This window comes from Ahaetulla prasina, chromosome 4 (genome assembly GCF_028640845.1).
Source record: "Ahaetulla prasina isolate Xishuangbanna chromosome 4, ASM2864084v1, whole genome shotgun sequence".
In the NCBI taxonomy this organism is placed as follows: Eukaryota; Metazoa; Chordata; class Lepidosauria; order Squamata; family Colubridae; genus Ahaetulla; species Ahaetulla prasina.
In genome coordinates, this window is record NC_080542.1 from 3,272,394 (window position 1) to 3,290,000 (window position 17,607).

Sequence of the window (17,607 nt, forward strand, 5' to 3'; positions counted from 1 at the left end):
TGTGTGTGTGTGCCTGCTGCTGGAAGAAAACAAGCACACCTTCCAGGACATCCTTTGCAAGAGTGGGAAGAGAGAGAGAGAGAGAGAGAGAGACTCCTGGTGTGTTGGGCCAGTTCAGGGAGCGAGCATCACTTTCCACAGGACGTATCGTGTTTGGGAGCCAGGTCAGAACAGTCTGCTTACATGATAGGGCTCCAAATTAAAAATCTGGAACGGATGCCAAATAAAAAATTCAAAGTCTTCTTTTCTTGAAAAAGCCAGGTTATCCAAGAAGCAGCCCATTCTGTTATGATTTTAAGTTTCTAGTCCACGTGAGTAAGAAAACATACAGGCCATTCCAACGCTGACGTTCAACGTTGAAGGTTCTGTGGTCCTTACTTTACCACAGGGTTTCCCAACCTTGGGCATTTTAAGATGGCTGGACTTTACCTCCCAGAATTCCCTAGCCGGTATGCATTAAGCTGCGTGGACTTCAATTCCCAGAATCCCTCAGCCAGCATGGAGAATTGAAGCCCGCACATCTTAAAGGGGTCAAGTTTTGAAAAAAACGCTATTTTAGAATATATAAATTCTCTCCGGCTTTGGATTTGGGGAACTGAAGATGGTTGTTGAGAGGGCTTCACTTCTCTACACGATAGGTACAAAAATGACTGGGGAATTCTGGGAGTTGAAGTCCACCCACCTTAAAGGCGTCAAGGGGAGGAACATTGTTCTAGAGATAGTCCTCGACTTACGACCACAGGCGAGCCCAAAATTTATGTTGCTAAGTGAGGTGCTTGTTAAGTGACTTTTGTCCATTTTACAACCTTTCTTGCCACACTTATTAAGTGAATCACAGCAGTTTGTTACGACTGACCTGAGGTTGGGGTCCGATAAAACCAAAAAGCCCTTCGGATGTCAGCCAATTTTTTCCAGGAGCTCTTGAGGTTTAGCAGCCCTTTCAGCTTCAACTCGATTTCCCTGGCATTGAAAAAGGGGAGAAAAATTTAAGAGAAGCCAATGAGAACATAGAATAATAGGGTCTTATAATGGATAAAGGACTTGGAAAAAATGGAACTTTGAAGGTTATATATGTTGATGGCAGCAAGATTACTTTGTGCACAAAAGGCTCGAGGTGTGGGAAACTGGTTTTCATTGCTTTGATTAAAGAAAAGAAGACAATTTTGTTTCTACTTGGAAACCACTTCCGGACTTTGTGCTCGAGGTGGGGGAAACTTTGATTTTCATTGCTTTGTTTAAAGAAAAGAAGACCATTAATTTTGTTTTTACTTGGAAATCACTTCTGGACTTTGTGCTTGAGGGTAGGGGAAACTTTGATTTTCATTGCTCTGATTAAAGAAAAGATGACAATTAATTTTCTTTCTACTTGGAAACCACTTCTGGACTTTGTGCTCGGAGTGGGGAAAACTTTGATTTTCATTGCACTGATTAAAGAAAAGAAGACCATTAATTTTCTTTCTACTTGGAAACCACTTCTGGACTTTGTGCTCGGGGTGGGGGAAACTTTGATTTGCATTGCTTTGATTAAAGAAAAGAAGACCATTAATTTTCTTTCTACTTGGAAATCACTTCTGGACTTTATGCTTGAGGGTAGGGGAAACTTTGATTTTCATTGCTCTGATTAAAGAAAAGAAGACCATTAATTTTCTTTCTACTTGGAAACCACTTCTGGACTTTGTGCTCGGGGTAGGGGAAACTTTGATTTTCATTGCTTTGATTAAAGAAAAGAAGACCATTAATTTTGTTTTTACTTGGAAACCACTTCTGGACTTTGTGCTCGAGGGTAGGGGAAACTTTGATTTTCATTGCTCTGATTAAAGAAAAGAAGACCATTAATTTTCTTTCTACTTGGAAACCACTTCTGGACTTTGTGCTCGAGGTGGAAAAAAAATTGAAACTTTTGATTTTGGGTTTTGCTGATTGGATAGGTTGTTGTTATAGAAGTGACTAGTATATATTATTATATAAAATTCAAAAGTTGAGGTTCTACTGCACCAAAGGAGTCAAAAGTCAAATGTTTTTTTAAAAAATTTCCCTTCTATCCTACATCTTTACCTCTTCCCCTTTTCCTCCCCAATCTTCCCTTTATTTTCATTTTTTTCTTTATATTTTTGTATTTTATGTTTTGATCAACTAATAAAAAGTTCGAACCGAATAACAGAACATAGAATGACAGGGTTGGAAGTAGGGGTGAAATGTAAAATTTGTTACTATTGCTTCTGTGGGGGTGGCTTGGTGGGGGTGGCGGTAATGTGACTTGGTGGGAGTGGCCAACTTTTTTCCCCTACTTTTAAAAGCATTTTTTTCTTTTAAAAGCATTTTTGCTTTTAAAAGCCTTTGATGATCAGGCAACTCAGCTAAGATCGCCAGGGGAGCCTTTTAAAAGCATTTTTTTACAGCCTCTTCAGCCAAAGAGGCTGTAAAAAAATGCTTTTAAAAGGTTCAGACGATTCCAGCTGAATCCAGCTGAATCCAGTTTATCAGAGGCTTTTTAAAAAAAAACTTTTAAAAGCATTTTTTCAGCTGAAGAAAAAATGCTTTTAAAAGTAAAAAAACCCCAAACCTCTGATGATCGCGGGGCTCAGCTGGGCATTGGAGGAGGGGCAGGGATTTTTGCTACCGATTCTCCGAACCCCCCCCGCTGCCATCGCTACAGGATCAGGCGATCCGGTCCGAACCGGGAGCATTTCACTCCTGGTTGGAAGGTACCTTGGAAGTCATCTAGTCCATCCCTCTCTGTAGCGATTTTACGGCACCTTGTGAAAAACCGGCTAAGTGGCGAATAGAACGAGATTACTTTCCCGGCAATAATGAAGAAATTCTTGGATTCTCCTCCTGGTCTTTCAAATCTTACATACGCGGTTTTCAGCAGGACTCGGAAGGAGCAGGATTTGATGCTGGAATATTGATCGCTCAGGTGCAATTGGTCCACCGAATCGGCGTCTAAACATTTGGGCCATCCGGGTTGATAATCTTTATATCTGTAGCATTAAAAAAAAAAAAAAGACACCTGCAGGTTAATAAAGAAGCAAATTTCTCCCCTTTTGAGATGTTTTCAATTCAGATAATCTCAGGGGTGGGCTTCAAAATTTTTAGCAAGGGGTCCTCTGCCCGATAGCTGGGTGGGCGTGGCCGTGGTGGGCGTGGCCTAGTCGGCCTCCTGCACCATGGCTCTGGAGGATTTCCTCAAGCCTCCGGGAAATAGACGGCCATTTTCTGCAAAAACGTAAATCGTGGGATGTTGCAATCAGTCCTAAATGTAAGCTGGTTGGCTAAAATGCAGTCATGTGACCACAGGGTGTGTGTGGACACTGGCTGGGGAATTCTGGGAGCTGAAGTCTTGAATACAGCTCATCCATCTGGAACCCATACCACATCTCTGACATAAATACAATAGAACGCGTCCAAAAATATTTTACTAGAAGAGTTCTTCGCTCCTCCGAAAACAACAAAATACCTTATACCACCAGGCTTGAAATCCTGGGATTAGAAAAATTAGAACTCCGCCGACTCCGACAAGACCTGTGTCTAACACACAGAATCATCTATTGCAATATCCTTTCTGTAAAAGACTACTTCAGCTTCAATTGCAATAATACAAGAGCAAACAATAGATTCAAACTTAATGTCAACCGCTTCAAACTTGATTGCAGAAAATATGACTTCTGTAACAGAGTTGTTAACGCTTGGAACTCATTACCTGACTCCATAGTCTCTACTCAAAATCCCAAAATCTTCAACCAAAAACTGTCTACTATTGACTTCACCCCATTCCTAAGAGGACTATAAGGGGCGTGCGTAAGAGCACAAAAGTGCCTACCGTTCCTGTCCTATTGTTCCCTTCATTATATCAAATTAACGTAGCTGATGCATATTTTTTTTTTACTTACATATATATATATTTTCTTCATGATATGTTGTTTTATTTAGGACAATGTTTGTGTATACTGTTGTGACAAAATGAAATTTTAAAAAAAACAAAACTCCACCAATTGTCAAGTCGCTGAGATTGAGAAAAACGGCTTGAAGTTCATAAATTACGCCTTCTGCTTATTTATAAGGCAGACAATTTTTTTTTCTCCCCTGGGGAAACACACCTGTTTGGGCTTCAGGCTGCTTCCGCAGAAGGCTTGGACTCCAATCCCCATCGTTCTTAGCCAGAAAAACCACTTTGGAACAAATGAGGGAGTTTCGGCAATCGAGTCCAGAGCAAATCTGCAGCTGTGTTCGAGACTCGGCTGCAAACATTGAACTTCTTGGGTAATTTTCACGGAAGGAAGAAAAAAATAAATCAGGATTTTAAAATATTCCCGGGAGCGCCTGCAAGTATTTATGTCTGAATGCAGGAAGGAGGTGTTTTACATTTATTTGTGAAGATTCACATCCTGGCTACGCGTATTTATTCACACCTGGCTCCCTAGGCATTTCAGATTGACTGACTCACCTGTAGGTTTCCTGTTTTGCTAGCAGTTCGTACCTACGGTGTTCTGAAAGCAACCGGCTGTTTGTGTCCCCGTGAGCGATTTTAGCTGCGAAAAAGAGAGAGAGAGAGAGAGAAATAGAACTGTTGGTAATTTGTCTGCTTGGTTGTCCGTCCTTCGGGCCTACCGAAGGAAGAGAAGATCAGAACCGCAACAAAAATCACACCAAAGCAGGGGTGAAATACTACCGGTTCGGCCCGGTTCTGCCGAACTGGTAGCGGCTTCGGTGGGTGGTTCGGAGAACTGGGAGCAGCGCGAGGCTCCGCCCCCCTCACCCGGATGTCATTACTTCCTGGTTTTAACCAGGAAGTAACCTGTTTTTGATCCTCTGCACATGTGCAGAAGCCTTTGCGCATGCGCAGAGGGTCGAAGCGTGCACGTGACATACGCACAAGCGCGCACGTGACGTGTGCCCACACACGAGCGAAGTAAACTTCCGAACCGGTAGATTTCACCCCTGCATTAAAGGGACAATTTGGGACTGTAAAATATAGGTGGTGCTTCATTTAGTGACTGTTTGAAGTTACAAAAAAGTGACTTACGGCCGTTTGTCACACTTACAACCGTTGCAGCATCCCTGGGGTGGGGGAGGGGAGGAAAGGAATCACAGGATCGAATGCTTGGCAACTGACTCATGTTTATGACGGTTGCAGTCCCCCGGGGTCATTGGTCATCCCGTTTTGCGGCCTTCTTACAAACAAAGTCAATGGGGAAGGCAGATTATTTTACGACCTTGTTACTAACTGAACAACCGCAGTGATTCACTTAACAAAGGTTGCCAGGAAGGTGTGAAAATGGAATGAAAACTCACTTAGCAACTGCCTTGCTTAGCAACGGAAGTTTTGGGGCCCAGTTGTGGTCGTACGTCGAGGACTACCTATAACCGGAACCCAGGTTTGGGGCAGCTGCGTACCTCTTCAACCTCCCCAATCGTTTCATGCTTTTGAATAGCTGTCACCGTTGTATACTTTTAATGATCCCATAATCCCTTGCAGGGTGGAGTCTGGCCAACTGAATGGAGCGGAGTGTTTTGACTGGCCGGATGCCTTTCCCTGTTGCCAGTCTGGAGTTTTGTTCGGCAGATATATATTCTCACGGCGCCCAGAAAGAAAATTATCTGCCTCTACCTAGGATCGAACTCACAGCCTCCTGATTGGGAGGCGAGAGCTCCAACTCTAGGCCACCGTATCACTCCTTTGGAAATAGCTGTCACCGAAAGGCAGAAATTCCACCGGGAGAGCTTTCCGGCTTTCTCAGAAAAGCCTTTGAGTTATTGTCAATGGGCTGTCCTCATCCTATATCTTAGGCTAAATTCATTTTATTTGAAAATTGGGTTGGGATCTGACAGCTGTCAAGAGTCCCAACAGGAAGACCGGTGGGTGGCTGGATAAATTTAATAAATCAAATAAGAAATTTCTCCAACAGAGAGAGACAAAAATGATATGTGTGTATTCCTGCCTGCCTTGTCGCAGGAGCTGGAGGCAGTGCAAGGCTACTTAATCATCCTTAAATTTTTCTAGGTCAGCACAAACTCCAGAAGTTCCAGTTTTTCATTTCCTAATAAGTCGTCCCAGGGTTTTGTAACGATTTTTACCTACCAGGAAAGTGTGTCAAATTGAATGTAACAATAGCGTAAAGCTCTTGAACCGTCGCTGGGCTGTTCATTATAAAGCACTGCTTGTCAAACTTGGCAACTTGGAGTTGTGCGGACTTCAGCTTCCCAGAATTCTCCAGCCAGCAAGCTGAATTCTGGGAGTTGAAGTCCACACCCCTTAGAGGCGCCAAGATTTGAGAAAAACAGAATTATATTCAGTTCCTCATTGAAGATTCTGTGGGCCTCACTCTACTTTCTCCAGCTTGACGAAAAAAATGAAAGTCTTCAAGCTGAACTTCTTCTGAACTTCCATCTTCCGTGCTGGGAATTGAAGTCCATCCATCTTTCAAGGTGAAGTCCATCCATCTTCAGCCTACAATCCATTCAGCCATTTCAGGGAATTGAAGTCCACCATCTTCAAGCTAGAATCCATTCATTCAATTCTGGGATTTGAAGTCCATTCATCTTCAGTTCTAGGAGCTGAAGACCATCCATCTTCAAGGTGAAGCCCTCTCATCTTCAATTCTGGGAATTAAAGTCCACCCATCTTCAAGGTGAAATCCATCCATCTTCAATTCTGGATGTTGAAGTCCACTAATCCTCAAGCTGAAGTCCACTCTTCTTCAATTCTGGAAACTGAAGTCTACCCATCTTCAATTCTGGGAACTGAAGACCATCCATCTTCAAGCTGAAGTCCACCCATCTTCAATTCTGGAAACTGAAGTTTACCCATCTTCAATTCTGGGTATTGAAAGACCATCCATCTTCAAGCTGAAGTCCACCCATCTTCAATTCTGGAAACTGAAGTCTACCCATCTTCAATTCTGGGTATTGAAGTCCACCCATCTTCAAGCTGAAGTCCACCCATCTTCAATTCTGGAAACTGAAGTTTACCCATCTTCAATTCTGGGTATTGAAAGACCATCCATCTTCAAGCTGAAGTCCACCCATCTTCAATTCTGGGAATTGAAGACAATCCATCTTCAAGCTGAAGTCCATCCATCTTCAATTCTGGAAACTGAAGTTCACCCATCTTCAAGCTGAAGTCCACCCATCTTCAATTCTGGGAATTGAAGTCCACCCATCTTCAAGCTGAAGTTCACCCATCTTCAATTCTGGGTATTGAAAGACCATCCATCTTCAAGCTGAAGTCCACCCATCTTCAATTCTGGGAATTGAAGACCATCCATCTTCAAGCTGAAGTCCACCCATCTTCAATTCTGGAAACTGAAGTCCACCCATCTTCAAGCTGAAGTCCACCCATCTTCAATTCTGGGAATTGAAGACCATCCATCTTCAAGCTGAAGTCCACCCATCTTCAATTCTGGGAATTGAAGTCCACCCATCTTCAAGCTGAAGTCCACCCATCTTCAATTCTGGGTATTGAAAGACCATCCATCTTCAAGCTGAAGTCCACCCATCTTCAATTCTGGAAACTGAAGTCTACCCATCTTCAATTCTGGGTATTGAAGTCCACCCATCTTCAATTCTGGAAACTGAAGTCTACCCATCTTCAATTCTGGGTATTGAAAGACCATCCATCTTCAAGCTGAAGTCCACCCATCTTCAATTCTGGGAATTGAAGACAATCCATCTTCAAGCTGAAGTCCACCCATCTTCAATTCTGGAAACTGAAGTTCACCCATCTTCAAGCTGAGGTCCACCCATCTTCAATTCTGGGAATTGAAGTCCACCCATCTTCAAGCTGAAGTTCACCCATCTTCAATTCTGGGTATTGAAAGACCATCCATCTTCAAGCTGAAGTCCACCCATCTTCAATTCTGGAAACTGAAGTCTACCCATCTTCAATTCTGGGTATTGAAAGACCATCCATCTTCAAGCTGAAGTCCACCCATCTTCAATTCTGGGAATTGAAGACCATCCATCTTCAAGCTGAAGTCCACCCATCTTCAATTCTGGAAACTGAAGTTCACCCATCTTCAAGCTGAGGTCCACCCATCTTCAATTCTGGGAATTGAAGTCCACCCATCTTCAAGCTGAAGTTCACCCATCTTCAATTCTGGGTATTGAAAGACCATCCATCTTCAAGCTGAAGTCCACCCATCTTCAATTCTGGAAACTGAAGTCTACCCATCTTCAATTCTGGGTATTGAAAGACCATCCATCTTCAAGCTGAAGTCCACCCATCTTCAATTCTGGGAATTGAAGACCATCCATCTTCAAGCTGAAGTCCACCCATCTTCAATTCTGGAAACTGAAGTCCACCCATCTTCAAGCTGAAGTCCACCCATCTTCAATTCTGGGTATTGAAAGACCATCCATCTTCAAACTGAAGTCCACCCATCTTCAATTCTGGGAATTGAAGACCATCCATCTTCAATTCTGGGTATTGAAAGACCACCCATCTTCAAGCTGAAGTCCACCCATCTTCAATTCTGGGAATTGAAGACCATCCATCTTCAAGCTGAAGTCCACCCATCTTCAATTCTGGGAATTGAAGTCCACCCATCTTCAAGCTGAAGTCCACCCATCTTCAATTCTGGGTATTGAAAGACCATCCATCTTCAAGCTGAAGTCCACCCATCTTCAATTCTGGGTATTGAAAGACCACCCATCTTCAAGCTGAAGTCCACCCATCTTCAATTCTGGAAACTGAAGTTCACCCATCTTCAAGCTGAAGTCCAACCATCTTCAATTCTGGGAATTGAAGTCCACCCATCTTCAAGTTGAAGTTCACCCATCTTCAATTCTGGGTATTGAAAGACCATCCATCTTCAAGCTGAAGTCCACCCATCTCCAATTCTGGAAACTGAAGTCTACCCATCTTCAATTCTGGGAATTGAAGACCATCCATCTTCAAGCTGAAGTCCACCCATCTTCAATTCTGTAGGTTGAAGTCCACTAATCCTCACGGTGAAGTCTACCCACCTTCAATTCTGGGAATTGAAGTCCACCCATCTCTAACCTGCCCAAGCTTGAGAAAAAAAAAATGCTCAAGGGTTTCCTTCCAGAAGCTTCCTAGAAGGTGGGAAGGTCTCACCTGTCCCTTCTCGGAGCTCAAAGGTGCGGTACCCCAGGATCCATCGGTAGCAAGGGAAACGGTAGACCTGCCCGTCGGGGGTCTCCACTTCGATGAAGCTGCAGTTCCAGTTGGTGGGAGGGAAGAACCCGTAGGGCTCCTTATGGAGACGGACCAACAGGAGATCCCCCAACTCCACCTGGGTCTCTACCACAAATTCCTCCACCTGCGAAGCCAAAGGGGAAAGTTTAAGTGCGTCTGGACTACAATTCCCATCCACCCTCCGCCGATTCTTGGAGGGGAGATGGAGAGAGTCGGAGGGACCAGAATGAAACTGCGCAAAAAAGTGCAGAGAAAATCAACAAAGACAATGAAAGGCCAGGAGATGAAAAAATACAAAGAACGGTTGCAAGGAATTGGGTATCCTTAAGGAAATCCGTCCGGTTGTTAAGTGGGTCACGGGGTCGTTAAACAGAGACGGTTTTCCCCATTGACCTCGCTTGTCGGAAGCGGGCGAGGAAGGTCTCAAACGGGGACCCCTGAGGCGCTCAAATAAATACAGGTAGTCCCCGACGTACGACAGCTCACTTAGTAACCGTTCAAAGTTACAACGGTGCTGGGGGGAAAAAAAAGCGCATTTTTCACACTTACGACCGTTGCTACCTCCCCATGTCATGGGATCAAAATTCGGGTGTTTGGTTCCCGCTTACGACGTGTCGCAGTTTGCACGCGTGCCCGTGGCTTAGAAAACGTGGCTAAATAGGACAGCATAGCGCCGGGGCAGGAACGTGCGCGAATCAACGCTGCTGGGATGGAATCCCGCCTCCGCTTCCCTCCCCGAATTTTAAAAAGCACATCGCAGATTGAACTGGTGGAACCGGATTAAATTTCGGCTCAGAGCTGCGCTAAGAAAAGAGGAAAAATTGCACCATTCTCGTGCTAAGGAGGTTAAAACTTAACTTAACTTAAAACCTATTTATTTCGCATGGCTGGACTGGCTTGATTGTTAAAATTTTAATTTAATTTAATGGGTTTTAAATTTTTGTAATTTTATAGGGTGTAATTTGTATTTTAAATTCCTTTGGCCAATTGAAGAAGTGTTTTAAGGGTTGTTCTTAATATTGTATGTGTTTGTGTTTGTATTTTATTTGGTTGTTCACCGCCCTGAGTCCTTCGGGAGAAGGGCGGTATACAAATTAAAATATTATTATTATTATTATTATTATATTATTATTATTATTATTATTATTATTATTATTATTATTATTATTATTATTATTATTATTATTAAAAGGAAAAAAGCTTTCAGCTTAGAGATTGTCCTCAGGTTAGCAAGAAGGCAGAAGGGCTGAATTTGTTCCTTCGAGACCCCTCTTTGGGGGTGACAGACGGGGGGGGGGGTCCTGGGGGAAGGTGGATTTTTAGCCCCTTGGAAGGAGGGGAGACCAAATTAAGAAATAAATAAAAAAAAACTAGGTTGTAATGGATTGCTGCCACGGGCTTCCTGCTTCTGATAAAAGAGAATATTTGCTGTTCAGAGTCGGTGCTCTTTGAGCTGGGTAGTTTTCTTTCAGGCATTTCATGACCCAACTAGGGAACATCATCAGTGCTAGAAGGGAATGGGGTTTGTGTAGAGGAGGAGGAGAAGGAGGAGGAGAAGTGATAGGTCCTTAGTGCTCTCTGAGCTTGATGGTTTTCTTGCAGACATTTCCTAACCCAACTAGGTAACAACATCAGTACTAGAAAGGAGTGAGATTTGTGGAATGGAGAAGGAGGAGGAGGAGGACTGTGTGGTCCTTGGTGTTTTCTGAGCTTGGTTGTTTCCTTGAGGACATTTCATCGTTGGTGGATGATCTCTGGAGGGCCAGGGATAGGGGTTATTCCTCTGCCTTGGTCCTATTAGACCTCTCAGCGGCTTTTGATACCATCGACCACGGTATCCTGCTGCACCGATTGGAGGGATTGGGAGTGGGAGGCACCGTTTATCGGTGGTTCTCCTCCTATCTCTCCGATCGGTCGCAGACGGTGTTGACAGGGGGGCAGAGGTCGGCCCCGAGGCACCTCACTTGTGGGGTGCCGCAGGGGTCGATTCTCTCGCCCCTCCTGTTCAACATCTACATGAAGCCGCTGGGTGAGATCATCAGTGGCTTTGGGGTGAGGTACCATCTGTACACGGATGATGCTCAGCTGTATTTTTCCACCCCGGGCCACCCCAACGAAGCTATCGAAGTGCTGTCCCGGTGTCTGGAAGCCGTACGGGTCTGGATGGGGAGGAACAGGCTCAAGCTCAATCCCTCCAAGACGGAGTGGCTGTGGATGCCGGCACCCCGGTACAGTCAGCTGAGTCCGCGGCTGACTGTTGGGAGCAAGTTATTGGCCCCGATGGAGAGCGTGCGCAACTTGGGCGTGCTCCTGGATGGACGGCTGTCTTTTGAAGATCATTTGACGGCCGTCTCCAGGAGAGCTTTTTACCAGGTTCGCCTGGTCCGCCAGTTGCGCCCCTTCCTAGACCGGGATGCCTTATGCACGGTCACTCATGCACTCGTGACATCTCGCTTGGATTACTGCAACGCTCTCTACATGGGACTCCCCTTGAAGGGCATCCGGAGGCTTCAGTTGGTTCAGAATGCAGCTGCGCGGGTGATAGAGGGAGCCCCTCGTGGCTCCCATGTAACACCTCTCCTGCGCAGACTGCACTGGCTACCTGTGGCCTTTCGGGTGCGCTTCAAGGTCTTGGTTGCCATCTTTAAAACGCTCCATGGCATAGGGCCGGGTTATTTACGGGACCGCCTACTGCCACCGATCGCCTCCCACCGACCCGTGCGCTCTCACAGAGAGGGACTCCTTAGGGTGCCGTCCGCCAGGCAGTGCCGACTGGCGACACCCAGAGGAAGGGCTTTCTCTGTGGGGGCTCCCACCCTCTGGAACGAGCTTCCCCCAGGGCTTTGCCAACTTCCTGACCTCCGAACCTTCCGCCGCGAGCTTAAGACACATCTATTTATTTGCGCAGGGCTAGCCTAGGGTTTTTAGTTTATAAATTTAGTTTTTAATGGGGTTTTATATTATTTTAGTGACATTTTTAATTTGGCCTAATTAATAAGTTTTTTTAACTGTTGTTTTTACTTGTATTATTCTCATGTTTTATCTGGCTGTAAACCGCCCTGAGTCCTTTGGGAGATAAGGCGGTATAAAAATTCGAATAAATAAATAAAATAAATAAATAGATTTCATGACCCAACTAGCTAACCTCATCAGTGCTTGGAGGGAATGAGGTTTGCAGAGATGGAAAGGAGGAGGAGGAGGAGGAGGAGGAGGAAGTCTGTGGAGTCCTTGGTGCTCTCTGAACTTGGTTGTTTCCTTGTAGACGTTTCATGACCCAGCTAGGGAACGTCATCAGTTTTATTTTGATGACCATCATGCTGACGATGTTCCCTAACGAATGAAATGTCTGCAGGAAAACCATCAAGCTCAGAGAGCACCAGGGGTCCCACAGCCCTCCTCCTCCTTGCAAACCCCCCTCCCTTCTAACACCGATGATGTTACCTAGTAGGATCTTCCTCCTCCTCCTCCCCACTTCTGGCATTGATAATGTTACCTAGCTGGGTCATGAAACATCTGCAAGAAAATAACTAAGCTCAGAGAGCACCAAGGACCCCCACAGTCCTCCTCCTCTTCCACCAGATGTCAGCAAGCAAGCAAGCAAGCAAACAGACAAACAAACAAACAAACAAACAAACAAACAAACAACCGGCTGGGGAATTCTGGGAGTTGAAGTCCAGACATCTTCAAACCACCAAGGATGAGAAACACTGAAATACTGTAAAGTGTTTCCCCCCCCCCCCCTGTTGCCATCCAGGGTGGCAAAGGATAATCTTACTCTTCCTCCTTGGAAGATTTCCCTTCCAGTCTGCCGGAAGGGGGCAGAGGATGATGGGAGCTGGAATAACAGCTGGAGGCTCCCAGCCAGGCTGTTCCTCCCATTTGTCCACCCCACCCCCCCAGCACTTACCTCTCCTGGAGAGAAATCTTTGCCGAATTTATCCAGGTGAAACTTGGGGGTCTCTCCGTGAGCCCCCACCAAGGCGATGGAGATGGTGTCCATGGTCCCACCGAAGAGGTAGTTTCCGGTGGCCACTCGGATTTTGTAGGTAGCGGAAGGGACGACTGCCATGCTGGCCAGTGGCCCTGATGGAGAAAAGAAGGAAGGAAGGAAGGAAGGAAGGAAGGAAGGAAGGAAGGAAGGAAGGAAGGAAGGAAGGAAGGAGGGGGGCAAAGGAGGAGGAGGAAGGAAGGGAAGGAGGGAGAGAGGGATGGAGGGAGAGAAAGAGAGAGAAGAAAGAGGAGGAGGAGGAGGAGAAAGGAAGGAAGGAAGGGACGGGGGAAAGAAAGACAGAGAAAGAAAAAAGAAAGAGAGAAAGAGAAAAAGAAAGGAAGGAGGGAGGGAGGGAGGTGAAGGGAAGGAGGAAGGAAGGAAGGAAAGAAGGAAGAAGGAGAAAGGATGAAAGAGAGTGAGTGAGAAAGGAAGAAAGAAAGGAAGAAAGAGAAAGAAAGGAAGGAAGGAAGGAAGAAAGAAAGAGAAGTGAGGGAGGGAGGGAGTGGAAAGGATGAATGAATGAATGAATGAATGAATAAATGAATGAATAAGTAAAGGAGAGAGGGAGGGAGGAAGGAAGGAAGGGAAGAAGGAAGGAAGAAAGGGAGGAAGGAAGGAAGGAAGGAAGAAGGGAGGGAGGGAGGAAGTAAGGAAAGAAGGAAGGAGGGAGGGAGGAGAAATAAGAAAGAAAGAAAAAAGAAAGAAAGAAAGATAGAAAGAAAGAAGCAATTGAGGGAGGGAGGGAGGAGCGGAAAGAATAAATGAATGGATGAAGGAGGGAGGGAGGCAGGAAGGTGGGAGGGCGGGTGGTGAAGGGAAGCAGGGAGGAAGGAAGGAAGGAAGGAAAGAAAGAAGAAGGAGAAAGAATGAAAGAGAGAGAGTGTGTGAGAAAGAAAGAAAGAAAGGAAGGAAGAAAGAAAGAAAGAAAGAAGCAATTGAGGGAGGGAGGGAGCGGAAAGAATAAATGAATGGATGAATAAATGAATGAATGAATAAATGAATGAATGAAGGAGGGAGGGAGGGAGGCAGGAAAGAAAGAAGAAGGAGAAAGAATGAAAGAGAGAGAGTGTGTGAGAAAGAAAGAAAGAAGGAAGGAAGGAAAGAAAGAAAGAAAGAAAGAAAGAAAGAAAGAAAGAAAGAAAGAAAGAAAGAAAGAAAGAAAGAACAACAATCAGTACCAAAGCTTAGCTCCCTTTCAGTTCCTGGAATTCGTCCCTCCAAGCCAGAGAACCGGTCCGCTCACCTGCCGCTCAGCCTCAGGCGGGGGAGACGAAGCCGGGTGGGGGGCCCAGAGGCTGTTCGGGGTTCACCCCACCTCTGAACCTCCCGTGGCTGCTGCCCGGCACCCAGGAAGGCAACCGACCGACTGCGGGGAGAGCCCAGCTGCCAGCCTTGCCAGGAGAGAGACGGTTAAGCACGTCCTACAAGCTGCAGTCATCCGGGGGGCGGGAGGGAGCCCTGGAGGTCATTTAGTCCAACCCTCTTCTCAGGTGCCTGATTTGCAGTTGACGGAAGCGAGCTCTGACCCGACAAGTGACTCGCCTCCCCAAATCTCCCAGTATCATTTGTGGGACACTTTCCGCACGGAATCGAATGGCGCTAATTCGAGATCTGTTGAGCTGGGCGAGCTGGCGCGAAACCATGATTTCTGGAAACTTTGATTCGTGGTTAAGCAAGCCACAGACACACAGGCGCGCTCCCTCTGTCTGTTGCATCAGATCGGGGTTTTGCAACCGTTTTAAGATGGGTGGATTTCAACTCCCAGCATTCCCTATCCGGCACCGAGCAGAGGGTTGGACTAAATGACCTCCAGGGCCCCCTCCCGCCGGAATGATGGCTTATTGTAGGAAGCGCTTAGTAGGCTTCTAGCATCACAGCCCCGGTTCTCACCCGCCTTTTGGGACCGGCGAAAATCCTGCTATTCCAGTTCTCTTTGGAGACCTGTTTTTTTTTAAAACCCACATCCCATCTTCTTGCATAATAATTATCATCAAACTGACTTTCATAGTTTAAATCTCAGCCGGGAAAACCTGGTTTTTATCCTCTTGGGCGTATTTGGGCCTCTCCTAGTTTTGCATCATTTGCAAAATCTGATAAACGGGCCTGATTTTATTTTTATTTTTATTTTTATTTTTATTTTATTTATTTCATCCTCAGTTATGCGGCTTGGGTTTTTGAACGCGGGGTGCGAATTTCTCCAGTTTTCAGGAAATACGACTAGTTGAGATATGACAGAGTCAGTGCTGGGGAAAGCCACTAAATGGGTTATTGATTTTTATCTGCTAACGAACTATTACAGGTCGTCCTCAGCTTACGACCACGGTGGAGCCCAAAATTTATGCGACTAAGTGAGAAATTCGTAAAGTGAGCATCAAATGACTTCTCTTCCCGCATTTGTTAAGTGAATCACTGCAGTCGTTAAATAAGTAACACGGTTGTTAAGTGAATCCAACTTCCCCCTGGCGTTTTTGCTGGTCAGGCGGTCGCAAAAGGGGGAAATCACGTGGCCGTCATAAATGCGAGTCGGTTGCCTAGCATCCGAACGCAAATCACGGGACGCTGGAGACGCTATGACGGTCGTTAAGTGTGAACCACGGTCGTAAGTCATCCGTCAACGGTTTTCAGGGCCGTTGTAACTTGGAATGGTCCTTAAATGAACCCTTGTAAGTCGAGGACTTACAATCTGTATTACGGCAGAACCGTGGAGATTTTGCAGGCAGTCCTCGCTTTCCGACCGTCCGTTGAGTAACCGTTACAATGGCCCTGAAAAAAAGCGAACTTATGCCCCGTTTTCACACTTAACGACCGTCCCCAGGGTCATGTGATTGAAATCCAGACATTTGGCCACCGACTCATATTTATGACGGTCTCAGCGTCCGGGGTGTGTGTGTGTCACGCGATCCCCTTTGCGACTGCTTGGGCTGGGGGGGGTTGGACTAGATGACCTACAAGGTCCCTTCCAACTCTGTTAATCTGTAAATGGTTGTCTGCTAATTGTTGACCAGCAAAGTCAATGGGGGATTCACTTAACGACCGTGTTACGGACCTAACAACGGTGTGGATTCACTTAGCGACGGTGGCAACTCTAAACAATATGTGCAGCCCATTTTTTTTTTTTTTGCTTTCTGGAGAGATCTTTTTGGGTCCTGGGTTCAAATGCACCTCTCGCCAATGTTGGACTCTCAGTTTTGCCAGCTGTGAAATGGGAATAAATAGCATTGAAGGAATGATTGAAAGCCAAGTCAAGGAAGCCAGCAGGGCGGGCCCCGAAGAATTAATCAAGGCTGGGCCGGCCGTAACCATTGATTTTACGTTTCTCTTTCTTCCGCTTCTTCCCGTTCCAGAATATAATTTTAACAACGTTAAACCAGGTTTAATTGAAGGCTTCTGGCTCGAAGATGGCCAAGAGGCGGTCTGTCTCTCTTCACCTGTTGGGTTTTACAGAGCAAGCCTTGAATCCCAGCCAGCTGCTGGGTGAATCAACCAAGTTTTTCTTTTCCAAATTCTACCCGACGCGGCTGGGATTTAATGTCAGGTTTCAACCACGTTCGCACGTGGTTTTCCCGAAGGCCATCACTCTGCTAAACAAATAATTCCCTCAACACTGTCAGACTATTTACTGAATCTGCACTACTATTAATCTTCTCATAGTTCCCATCACCAATCTCTTTCCACTTATGACTGTATGACTATAACTTGTTGCTGGCAATCCTTATGATTTATATTGATATATTGATCATCAATTGTGTTGTAAATGTTGTACCTTGATGAACGTATCTTTTCTTTTATGTACACTGAGAGCATATGCAACAAAGACAAATTCCTTGTGTGTCCAATCACACTTGGCCAATAAAAAATTCTATTCTATTCTATTCTATTCTATTCTTTGACTTCTTTAAGTCTGGTTTGGGCGTCAGAATCCAGCCCAGCCTTCACTGAACAAAACAACAACAACCCTCCAGGAGTTTGGACTACAACGGGGATTAACAGAGATGAGCAGAGTTGGAAGGGGCCTTGTAGATCATCTAGTCTAACCCCCCCTGCCCAAGCAGGAGACCCTACACCCGTGATGGCGAATCTATGGCACGCGTGCCCCAGGTGGCGCGTGGAGCCATATCTGTCGGCACGCGAGCATTGCCCTAGCTCAGCTCCAGCCCTCATGCGCGTGCTAGCCAGCTGATTTTGGGGGGCCTTCCGAGCCCACCGGAAGTTGGGAAACAAGCTACTTCCAGCCTCCAGAAAGCCTCCGGGGGACGGGTGGGGGAAAGGTCGTTTTCACCCTCCCCAGGTTCCTAGAAAGGCTCTGGAGCCTGGGAAGGGCGAAAAAAAAAGCCCACCGTGCCATCCTGTGCCAAAAGCGGGGGGAGCGCAGGGGCGCATGGATGCGTGGGGGGAGGGGAGGGGCGCATTAAATTATGGGTTTATTCTATTCTCAGTTCTCAATTCTAAATTCTATATT

General features: G+C 45.8%; 1 protein-coding gene across 1 annotated transcript in view; it reads right to left on the reverse strand.

Moving 5' to 3' along the window:
* The window catches only part of LOC131196697 (hydroperoxide isomerase ALOXE3-like), a 30,240-nt gene extending 15,742 nt beyond the window's left edge, over nucleotides 1-14,498 (reverse strand). Inside the window, exons 1-6 of the mRNA XM_058179832.1 lie at nucleotides 14,392-14,498; nucleotides 13,065-13,240; nucleotides 9,077-9,281; nucleotides 4,445-4,529; nucleotides 2,859-2,981; nucleotides 857-960 (exon numbers count right to left, since the gene is read on the reverse strand). Of these exons, the coding sequence (XP_058035815.1) occupies nucleotides 857-960; nucleotides 2,859-2,981; nucleotides 4,445-4,529; nucleotides 9,077-9,281; nucleotides 13,065-13,226 (679 nt within the window). The 5' untranslated portion in view covers nucleotides 13,227-13,240; nucleotides 14,392-14,498. The remainder of the gene's footprint in view (nucleotides 1-856; nucleotides 961-2,858; nucleotides 2,982-4,444; nucleotides 4,530-9,076; nucleotides 9,282-13,064; nucleotides 13,241-14,391) is intronic.
* Between the last annotated feature and the right edge of the window lie 3,109 nt (nucleotides 14,499-17,607).